The sequence below is a fragment of the Dreissena polymorpha genome, chromosome 3 (assembly GCF_020536995.1).
Source record: "Dreissena polymorpha isolate Duluth1 chromosome 3, UMN_Dpol_1.0, whole genome shotgun sequence".
Classification (NCBI taxonomy): Eukaryota; Metazoa; Mollusca; class Bivalvia; order Myida; family Dreissenidae; genus Dreissena; species Dreissena polymorpha.
Genome location: NC_068357.1, coordinates 79,545,338 through 79,557,767, shown reverse-complemented (window position 1 = coordinate 79,557,767; position 12,430 = coordinate 79,545,338). Strand labels below are relative to the sequence as shown.

At 36.5% G+C, this 12,430-nt stretch overlaps 1 protein-coding gene across 1 annotated transcript; it reads left to right on the top strand.

Moving 5' to 3' along the window:
• Nucleotides 1-2,167: 2,167 nt before the first annotated feature.
• Nucleotides 2,168-11,543, top strand: LOC127874892 (E3 ubiquitin-protein ligase TRIM71-like). Its single transcript, XM_052419561.1, has 3 exons — nt 2,168-2,244; nt 3,386-3,649; nt 10,125-11,543. The coding sequence occupies exons 1-3, from the start codon at nt 2,235-2,237 to the stop codon at nt 11,144-11,146; spliced, it is 1,296 nt and encodes a 431-aa protein (XP_052275521.1). The 5' UTR covers nt 2,168-2,234; the 3' UTR covers nt 11,147-11,543.
• Nucleotides 11,544-12,430: the final 887 nt, after the last annotated feature.

Below are 12,430 nucleotides of genomic sequence, written 5' to 3'. Positions count from 1 at the left end.
GGTGTAACAAAAGTTTTGTAAAGGGAATTTCCATCATGAAATTATATTCTTAGTGCGACATGTGTTCGATATTTCAACAACGTTCATTTAATATGATGGTGAATGCAAATTTTATTTTATATAAACTGGCTTTCATTATACTATTTTCATCATAGTTTCTATGCTTTCAGGACGTACAAAAAGGACATGATCTTGTTATTTCGTCGAAGTTATCTCTTTTACATAAATATGATGATAAACAATGCACACACATATCGACCTGTGCGATAAGACACATTTTTTTACAAATTTGAATGAGTTGTGTTAATTTGCGATAAAAAAGCTACAACCTTATTTTGAAAAAAGAGTTGCGTCTAGACTATGCATTAGCGAACAACTTCAGTGCCTTCAGCGCTTGGATTATTTGTGTCATTGATTTGGAATTAACCTCTGCGCTGGTTCACCCTTTTTTAGTTGCTTGTCTTTTTGTTCGTTTTTTAATGTGCCTTTTGAACACGTGTTGTTTTTACTGCTTCGCACTATGTGATGTATTAGCTTTTCTACTCCGGTTCGGTTTGGGTGGGATTTGTGATGTGCTGGGTATAGGCGCACGCTCGGGCGAGTTGAGTTCACAGGTAAGCGTACTGTTTCACTCTATACGGTCCGCGCTATTTTTCCTACTTTTTGGTTTGTTAATACTTTCGTGGGCGTTTATCACGATTGATAATTACATTCTGGCTTGTGTTTTCTGTGTGATCAGCTATTTAACGAGAACATTAGTAAATACATATTTAAACTATTTTTGGTTATTTGCAGGGTTGTTTTTGTAACTACGTGGGTTATCACGTTTTGGAGATTTGTAGCAACCCTAATATTACTCAATCTAATTTTAAACTTATAAAACGATAAATATAGAGTAGATATCTACCCAACTCTCCATCAACACATGGGTTACAACTGTTGAGTCTATATTGTAGCATAAAGTTTGTAGAACCTTAAATGAATACGTTCTATTTCTTTAAACTTTGTAAAACCCCATATTCCGGAGGCATAGTTAAGAATCAACCAATAATACATCAAATCACGGAGAAAGCATTTTAGGTTTTGGATAATACATTTTACACTTGTTTAATAGAGTATTCAAAGCCGTAATTGCTTTACCTTCTTGGTTTAATGTGAAACTGCCTGTATTAAGTGTAACTGTACCAAAGTAATTAAAATTATTAACTGATTCGGTGTTATGGCCATTGTATGTCTATGACTCATTTTGGCGTAAAGGTGCATTCAAAGTAGAGAATAATATGTATGTGCATACCTGGGATCTATTTATATTAATTGACCTTACGTTCAATGTATAAACCCATTTTCTCTCTTAGAGCAAAAAAACATGTTTTTATTTAAATAATGTTTTATTTACGTTTCAATGAAATTTACATTTCGCTTTACTAGTCAATTTTATTTAAGTAACACACTTTGCGTCTGACCTTGAAATGAAATACATGCTAATCAATACATATAGATGCAATTTGAAAGTGTGCAAATTGTCGTGAAATCTATAGCCTAGTTAGCAAGTAATTTATTATTTTTCAAACGGTACCGCTTTTAAAACCGAAAGTAGGTTTTCTAGACGGATACGTCCATTTCGACAAACGCGATTATCTTTAAGTTTTAAAGCGCAAAAAGACGGATTTCTACCTTGTAACAACCAGATATATGCAAATTGGCATAGGTACAATTAAATATATAGCCTAGTTAGCAAGTAATGAAATATTTTTCAAACGGTACCGCTTTTAAAACCGTAAGTAGGATTTCTAGAAGTATACGTCCAATTCGACAAACGCGATAATTTTTAAGTTTAAAAGCGCAAAAAGACGGATTTCTACCTTGTAACCACCAGATGTATATACAACCAAATAAGTAGTGTGGCTTTAAGGTCAGTGCCGTAAGAGTCTAAACATTAATCCCTGTCTTACTGTTTATTACGTATTTGACACTTGTTACGCTAAGATGTTTACGCAACTATACACATTCTGAATACAAACTTGTCATGTTTATAAAAGATTATGATGTAATAATTGATTAGACGCGGTTTGGTACCAATAAATGAGAAAAGATAACCGATAGGGAAATTTCGTGAAAAGACTGGTATATACTGGCCATAAGTAACTACAGTCAACATTACATGTGAAATTAGTCTAACAGTTGTCTAACAGTTGATTTCTTTCATTGTTATATTAACGATTGAGAACCGTGGGATGTTTCAATGTAATGAAAACTTGTTTTGTGCTTTAAATATCATTGATTGTAATAATTATTTTGTATTTGTCATTTTTGAAATCTGAGAAATGCAAAAGAGCAATCTGTATGGCTATTTGTAATTTTTCTAACAAGCGTTTAATTTTCAATTTAGAATTTCGTTTGATTTATTTAATGTCGCATTTGCCGTGTTTTATGAGACTATTAGACACAGGAATATTCTACGGAATAGCGTTAGGGCCATCGTGGTTACACATTAAAATCGAGTGGGCAAGAATGCTAGAACGCGAGAGTACGATCACGAGAATGCGACAATACGATGACGACAGTGCGACAATACCATGGCGAGAATGCGAAAGCGAGAATGCGAGAACGCAATAGTACGATGACAGTGCGATGACGACAGTGCGACAATACGATGGCGATAGTACGATGGCGACAATGCGAGAATGCGATAACGCGAGAGTACGATGACGAGAATGCGACAATACGATGACGACAGTGCGACAATACGATGGCGAGAACGCGATGGCGAAAATGCGAGAATGCGAGAGTACGATGACGAGAATGCGACAATACGATGGCGACAGTGCAACAAAACGATGGCGACAATGCGAGAACGCGATGGCAAGAATGCGACAAAACGATGACGACAGTACGATGTGACTATCGCATTGTCGCCATCGTACTATTGTACTGATGCCATCGTATTGTCGCACTGTCGCATTGTCGTCATCGTACTATCGCGTTCTCGCCATCGTATTGTCGCACTGTCGTCATCGTATTGTCGCATTCTCGTCATAGTACTCTCGCGTTCTCGCAATCTCGCCCTCTGGATTTTAATGTGTAACGACGATGACCCAACGGTATTCCGTAATATTTTACACAGAATCGCTGTAAGTTTTAATGCTTATTTTTCTTTTATGGCTTAATTCCATGTAATAAACAAAAGTTGACATAAATAGGAATATCAAGCTTGATAAATACCATTTGTAATATAATTGAAGAAAATCTTCCCATAATCATTCACTGGTCAACGCGTGTGCTACGTTTGATTGTAAATTATAGAAACAGTACATGAACATGATTTGAGATGAATTAGGCATTCACATATTGTATGAACGGGTCATAAACAAGTACTTTTTAACAGTTTTGCAGAAATGTAAATCCGTTATGCTGTGTGAAAAGAAGAAAAAGACGCAGACAGCGAATATGACCAAAGGCGTCGATAACGTTTTTTTCGTCTCTGATATGAACTTAGATTGTCGTAGAACGACGTCAGAAGATGGAAGGTCACAGACCTGTCATACGATTCAACGTGAACGTCGTGTCACGTTCGCTGATATTGATGAGCTCCACAACAGGTTTGGAATACCACTTCCGATGAGGGACGTGGGCACACCAGAATGCAAAGGTAGTGGACTATTTCGTCAGTTTTGTGCGAAAGAAATTATTTGATTTTTCTGATTAATGATTTCTTGTTTTATTTTGTGTTTTCATTACAGGGACCTTTTCACGTTTGGGTAAATTGACAAAATTACAAACATTTGTTTCGGATTCAATATCCGTTGTAGCTATGATATTTGTGAGGAAACAGTAATACTGAACATTTACCATGCTTTTAAATATCCATTATACGCATCTTTTGACAGCAACTCGAAATCGAACCTATGGGCATTTCGTCCCACGGAAAAATTTATTGCGTAGGAGTGTGAATCATTTCAGCGTTGGATTGCTATTACATGCCTATTATCAGCGAATGTTCAAACGTTAAATATAAACTGTGTTTCTGATAACCTAGATGGTTAAAATTCTTTTTCTACATATCGATTAGTGAATAATATCCTGTACGTTTCAATCATGTACTTTATGGCAATTTGTTGGTTCATTTTAATCGTGAGTGTAGATACTCGAAATCGAACCCATGTGTATTTGGTCCCGAGGTAGACATTGCGCTTGAAAACATTGAAATCGTATTTCAATTTTGCAACCGCAAAGGTCGACCATTTACATTTTATGGAAGCGCTCATGCAGCTGCCATTATCTTCCTTTTCAAAGCAACTCGAAAAAGAGCCTAGTGGTATTATGGTTAAGGATAGGATGATGAATATGCTACTGAGCAGCTAGTATTTGTGTTCTAACCAAAGCGGGGACTTGCACCCAGATTTCTTATCCCTCGAAGAAGGAAAAGCGTTCTGCTTTGAACTACTTTGGTTTTGGAAAACACGTTTCATACAAGCTGCAGAGTGCAGTTTTGCTATGATTTGTGTACTGACTTGTGACCGTTTCTCCTATTTGAGTACAAGAAATGTCGCTTTACCACTATATGTTTGTTTAACTTACTGTCGTTTCAAAATGGGAACATTCGTATTGTTTTGTACAAACATTTGAGTTGTTGAGTTTCGAATACGGCTGTATTGTAGCGAAAGGTTTCAGATCGGGATAAAACTACATGCAACTTTTAACGCAAAATTGCTTTGCACAATTTCAAACTTTATGATCATACATCGAAAGTCATGAAACTGCGTATATAGTTTTTATTCATTCTGCTAGCGAAATGTTAACATTTCATTGAATAACGCAAGTTTATGGCCATGTGGTGAATGTCATGAAAGTGCCTTAAACTGATGTATATACTTTTTCATCATATCATCTCAAATGGAAAGTCAAAATAATCGCTAAACGTCATTTATGTAATGTGTTTTGTTCGTATATTCTACAAGCGCAATATAAAGCATAAATACTGTTGAACGTTTATGCTAATGTGTTTCACAAGTTATACCAATAACGAGCCGTTGTACAAAATGTGTATGCAGTTAAAAGCGAGTAACTGCTTTGAGTTTACGAGTCACTCAATGTAAGTCTCAACACGAGTAGTTCGTAAGGCGCAATTAATGTTCAACGCAACATTGAGGAGCATAGTTTGTTGCCATATGGCAAATCTCTTATAACGTTTAAAGTCATGCATATAGTTTGTTATCATGTTACCTCAAATCGAAGTTTAAACTAAGTTGTATGCTTTTTACTGATGTTTACGGACTTGTGACCGTTCCTCTTGTCTGTGTACAAGAGAAGTCGCCTTCCCACCCAGCCCTAGCTGACTTTGTGCATTGTAGCACTTAATAGAAATGTCATTGCTCGGTCATCGGTCAGGTTCGGTCAACGAGTGCCTGCGTTTCTGAGAGAGTCAGATTACGATATTTCGTATCACCATACGAAAATACCAAGGTGTCGCATGGCAAAGCACAGGCATGTCACCACGCGTGCCTACCAGCCTTCCAACAGCGCAACATGTGGTGTTGGAAGGATTTTAGATAGTACCGAAAGTACTTGACGGTTATAACGGGGACAAGTTGCTTTATAGCGCCTCATTTCGTATTGTGGATTATTTTTCAAACAACTGTTTTATTTTAAAGTCTAGTGTATGCTTATAAAGTTACGTTAAGATATGCTTTTATATTAAAATGTTATCATCGGTAGTGTCTAATATTTGATTCAACACAATATCTGTCTGTTTTTAATAATTATTCACGTGCGATTTCATTTTGCGTTGATTTCACTACATACTTACAAAAAGTTTAGTTAAGTAAAGATTTTCTTACCTCCTTCAACTTCTGTTTCCCATGGACAACATTGGGCAATATTGCTGCCACTGACTCGCTGTTTGAGACTTTTGGTTCGTGGGTTGGAGGTCTCAGGATCACTAAAACGTCCTTGACACTTTCACTTTCACTTATTTCACTCTCTGACAGCGACGATAATTAGTAGTACTGACAAAGAAATGTGCAATTGCAGATTTCCCAGACACAGGGACTGGTCGTATATTCGATCGTATCATTATTTCGTGCATCAAAACTAAAGAAAACTTTGTTGCAGATATTAAGCGTTTTCCAAATGTGATGTTAATTTAGTCGCGTTTGAGAAAATAGTGTGAAAACATTGTAAGTTTGCGGGAGAAATCAAGTTAGACGTTTGACTTTAATTAATTGTAAATATAACTTAAATTACGCTGAAATGTTTACCGTGTTTTACTAAAATTATATGATTAACGTGACACGAATCTTCTTAATCACGCTGTGTTTTGTTATACTGCAAGTAATAATAAAACACGCGTTATGTTCTGTTATTCAAGTACGCACTACCGCAACAAACAACGTTGACTGTTTATTTTGTGAATAGTCGTGTGCAATTAAAATGAAACAACAACAAAATCGAGCATACCTTCAATTGCTCTTACGTCACGTGCACCGGTAATAATCGATCATTATAGACCATTATTCGGGGATACACACCATAATTGACCCCTATAAACGACCCATCAATCGTGCTCACGTCTTTTCAAATCTATTATTATGAACATTAAACTTATAAGGATTGGTCGATGCCAGAATGCAGACAACATTCGGATCAGAGCTTGTAAACTTTTCAAGCACCGCGACGTCATTATCTGAGAGAGAGAGAGCGAGAGAGAGAGAGAGAGAGAGAGAGAGAGAGAGAGAGAGAGAGAGAGAGAGAGAGAGAGAGAGAGAGAGAGAGAGAGAGAGAGAGAGATGCCATACCCCGTTTCCCATGTAAAATAACCATTACATATTATTTTATATTACATATGTGTGTACATGTAATAAAACATTTTTAAGCGTTTTCATCGGCTTAGTTTTCGTTTGTTGACCAATCGCATTTTAACTCTCTGATTATACTCCTTTAATTGACGTTTCGGCATAATGCCTTTATCAAAACATTGGAAATTATATGTTAACTACATTTTTACGTCTTTTGACTGCACAATTTAAATAACGGCATTATGCCGAAACGTCAATTAAAGGAGTATAATCAGAGAGTTATAATTTTTTAATATCCCTTCGGATAATTCAACTGAGCAATCGCATTTTGTTATTTTGCTGAAATGACGTTGCGCGTCAAATGACGTCACAAAATGACGAAACAACATTCGGGATTTATCATTATGATATCGTGAATATTTATTTAATTTGCTCATTTAAAAGCATGTGATAAAAAATATCTGACACTCGTTGTCATATCATACCATATTTTATCAAACTCGTCCAGGAAAGGCTCGCATACTAACAAAAAATCCTGAACTCGTTTAATAAAAAATGTTATGATATGATAACTCTATTTAGTTATTTAAGCTATATAAAGAACGGTAAGCTAAATAAATAAAACAATAAGTAGACTTATCACGTACGCAAGAATTAAATTAAATAAAGCTTAACTGAAACAGAAATTTAGTGATGGTACGTATATTAACTCAGTAACTTGAAACGAATGTAGTTATCATTTAAAGTCCCTAATATTTAATGCTCAATGGCATGAACATTATATACATATTAGCTTCTAAAATAAAAACCGCAGTTAATATAATGTTCAATGCAAGTGCTTTCGTTCCAAAGAATTATTTTATGTGTATTTTACTCATTTCATATTTCAAATATAGAATCTATCTTGCAAAACGCAGTGTTGCAAAACGCACACTTGTATTGCTTAAAACGTTAAACAGGCGGGATTCGATTATAAATTTCGTGAAATTATGTAAAAATCATGTTTACGTTACGTTTTATTGCTGCAAAACGTGCACTGCAATTGCATAAAACTGTATTTTCGATAATAAATCTTGTGACAACATATATTAAACATTATGTGTTCGTTTTGTCTTATTGCTACGTTGCACCATACTTCGGTGAATACGTGTCGCTAATGTGTAAATTTACCAAAATATATATCATCACGATAAATTAATGAGTTTTGCATTTTAATGTGTAAACATCACATCCAGACAGATTCTGTTAAAGCCCTATTAACACTCAAATACACATACCTGGTTGTACCCGGAGGAAACATCACCTGTCCGGTATGGTGACCACCAACAACACTCACATGCTTCCGGGAACGGGGAATGAACCCGGGTAGCCTATGTTATAAGTACATGTACCAACGACTGCGCTTACCTGACAGCTTCACTAATGCTCGATCATTGTCGGCTCGGGCACTACTTAAATGTACACAGAGTACTTTTAAGTACACGTACCTCTACCCGGGTAAGGAAAATTTACTCACACGTACCCGACCAATTTGGACTGTACCCGAGTTTTATTTCAGCCCCAAATCCGATGTCGATACTCTCGCTACGGAATACAAAACAAAATTCTATTTGAACAAAACCTCCCTCAACATGCTTCTTTGAGTTGGTGTTTCGACAATATAGAGACTAGTTTACAGAATATTGACATAAATATGAACATAATTAATTTGAAATAGCCGGCAACGACCAATTTAGCATTAGAATTCCCGGGTACGTTAAGTATATTTTCCGTTCCCAGGGTACATTCAAGTATACTTAAGAGTACCAGGGGTACTTTTAAGTAGTACCCGAACCGACAATTACCAGTCGAGCGTCACTACCATTTTGATTATTTATAATTATGCAGACAGTTGTTACCTATAAACAATGGATTATGTCAATTCACCAGTCTCTACTTCATGTGGTAATGCAAATCACTATTCTCGTTTTGCATTTATCGACACATCATTGCATGATGATAATCGGGAATTGACAATCGTCTATTTAAAATGCACAAAACAAATCAGAAACGTGTGCATGCAAACAAGTGGACGAAACCTCCTACCTGTTTTTATAAAAGTAAACGTTTAAATGAATTACTATACACAAACAACTGCAGTCTGTACAGTTCGGAATTTGCCACAACAGTTTTGAAAGCTGTTTTCTATAAATTAGTATCGGCCGATCCACATAAATGCTTTACGTAACCAGGATAAATGTGTTATACAATCATCGGTTGTTTGCTTGCAATTGACAAACGTGTGAAATACATAATACATTATACATAGATGTATATATTAATTGTATATGCTTGTTGTTTTAGCTAATAACTAAGTGGCGAAAATTAGTCATCAAGTGATTTGAACATGTGGACTGCGTCTTGCGCAAAATGACAGCGTACATCTAGCTTTAGTTCAGTCCACAGATGGTAAGCGTGTGGCTATGATATTAATTAGGAAAAAACGTCATTTTAAATGAAAAATAATCAAATTTTAACGAAAAATCAACTTCTCTGAAAAAAATATCCACTATCAAATATTTATAACAAAGTTTTCAATTCAAAATATTCCGGAAACAGGATGCATCGCTTTGAACAGCCATAACTTCATCAATTGTGCGTCTTCAGACCCGATTCAAGTATGATATCTTCAGGGAATAAAGAAACAACTTCGCGTTGGACAAATGAAACCACTCGTGTGTTTAAAATGTCGGCCAGTTGAAATGTATGTAAACAAAGATTTCAAACGGCGCTGGACTGTTAGTTTTGATAAATAATGTAATGTCAAGAACGGTAAAAATGTTTTTGTTCATAAGTTTTATTGAATTATGGTACCGAGGTCCGTGAACTTTGCAGAGAAAATGCCCTTTACTCCGTGAAGATTTCAGTCTTGGATCGAGTCAGATCGATGACGAGTAGATTACGTGGGCTGTGTATCGTGGTACTTCTTAAAATTTGACCCAGCATGTGTAATAATATTGCAAGATATATGCATTTCAAGAAGGTTAATTTATTTCTGCGTTGAATAAAACCGATTTCATGGAAATCGCTGCTAATTTAGTTTTGTTATGGCTGTTCAAAGCGATGAATTTTGTTTTTGGTTCATTTTGAGTTAATAGTGAATGTGTTTTTTTCAGATACATTTGTAGTTACTTTTTCGTTATAACCTGATTATTTTTCATTCAAAATGATGTTTTTACTAATAAATATAATAGCCACACGCTAACCACTTGTGTATTGAAATGGATTTTGAGTCATTTAACTTATTAATCGCGCTTATTTTAAATACTGTTCTTATTTGTGGTATTTTAGAGGAAAAAAGAATACAGCTTACTACAGTCAGTTACATCAACCGGAACTGCGCGAAGTTAAAGAAGCCTGCGGAAACCGTCCGTGACGATAAAAGCATGACAGACGGCTCCGTCATCGGTAATGTGAACGTCGTAGGAGCATACGGGGGTGCCGTAAAGCGCCACATTACGAAGGATTACCTACACGAGGTCACGTTCGGTAAAAAGGGGTCAGAGGTTGGGGAGTTCCAGGACGCCACGTGCATCACGTACGTTACCAGTGGACATGTGCTAGTAACGGACATGATCAACGCGACAATTCAAATCTGCACACGTGACGGCGATACGTCGGTTCTGTACAAGTCCGAGGAAATATGCGAACCGTGGGCAACCTGCCTTACGCAAAACGGGGACATTGCGCTGACGTCACGTCGGCGTCGTCTGGTTCTGATCATGTCGATTGACGGCGACATCAAGTGGTCGTTCGGGGAGGGCTTTTTTCAGTCGCCTTCCGGTGTTTGCGTTGACAATGCCGGACATTTCATCATTACCGACGAAGTTGCTAATCGCGTAACGATGCACGACTGTAACGGACAATTTATCAAATGCATTGGCAACAGTAACAATAAGGGACAACAATTTAATTCTCCACGGTACGTGTGCATTTCTCCCAAAGGCAATATTTATGTTTCGGACTCGGGAAACCATTGCGTTAAAATATTTGACGATAACGGGACCTATATCAGATCAATAGGAAAATTCGGTAAAAGAGACGGAGAGTTGAAGAGCCCATACGGCGTCTGCTCCGACACTCTTGGTCGTGTGATAGTGGCGGACCACTACAACAGCCGCGTGTCAATGTTCACGCCAGATGGCGCATTTGTGTGTCACGTGGTTGACGGAAGTGTCGGGGTGGTGCACCCCAAAGGTCTGACTCTCAGTCCGGACATGTACCTCTACGTATCCTCTGGCCATTTGAAAGCGTGCGAGATTAAGGTGTTCAAACTTCGGCATCAAAGCCCCAATATAGTGACGTGTGTTTAGTTGTGATCGACTTCATATGCCAAAATTATTTTAACATAAGGTAAATCTGCTTAATCGTTGAAATGTTATTTGAAATGATCGTAGCAATAAATTTCACTCTGGACTGGAGAGGCTAAATAACAAGTCGTGATTGTTGAATGTATGTATTTACCATACACTTGGCTAATTAATTCGCAATGGAAAAATAATAAAGTTTAAATAATGTCAAACAGATAATTAAATTAGTTGAGTTGGCATTTTGTGACTACCAATACCTTTTACATGAATACCCCCTTTTATAAGAAAACATTGGAAAAAAACATGCTCTCCTCTTCGTAATGTGTCTAGTACTGATTTAGTTATGCCGAGTGAGTGACCACATAGCTGGAGTGAACCCAAACACTGCGTTTTCATCCGAAAGCCAAAGATGTTTTATACCAGTTTGGCGAGTTTTATTGTCCCCTACCGGTTTCACCGGAGGGGACTTCTGGTTTGCGCTCTGTGTGTCTGTATCCTGCGATAACTTGCAAAGTTCATCATATTTTTTCATGAAACTTGAAACATAAATTGATGGTAATATGGACATTATGCACGTCATTTCATTTTGTTCTTACGTCAAAAATTCGTTTTTCTAGGGCAACAGATATAAAAAAAATCTGACAATGGGTGGAGACGGTAGGGGACATATATTGCTTGGCAATAGTCTTGTTTTATATGTTATATATTTCTAAAATCATAATTATGCCCTGCATAATTGTAACGTCATACAAATAATGCAAATGAACTGTTCGCAATTAAGACTGCACTAATTTATAAAACAAAAAGAATATATAAACAATATAACAAAATAAAAAAGTGTTTCAGATTCGAAAATTTTCGTTTAAGTTATGATATTTGTGAGGAAACAGTAATACTGAACATTAATCATGCTCTAAAATAACCATCATATGCATCTTTTGACGATTTAAAAATCTGAAAATTGTAAAGCGTTGCAACGCGAAACGATTGAATAATTTGGATAGTTCTGTTTTTGTCGTCATATTACGTTGAAACTACGAGGATTGCTATATAAAGTATAAAATACATTCCTCATTGTATGAGCACGGATGCCCGAGTTGTCTAAGTGGTATACTTTTTACTCCAGGACTCCAGGGGTCAGTGGTTCGAGCCGGGTTACTTTTTGTTCTTATTTGAATTGTATTCTTGATTTTTTACTGGGTTTTTTGGATTCAATGTTTACTTTTATCAGTTTAAAGCATTTAATGACAAACTTCTATACATGCCAAAATCTGTGAAAAGGCCCCT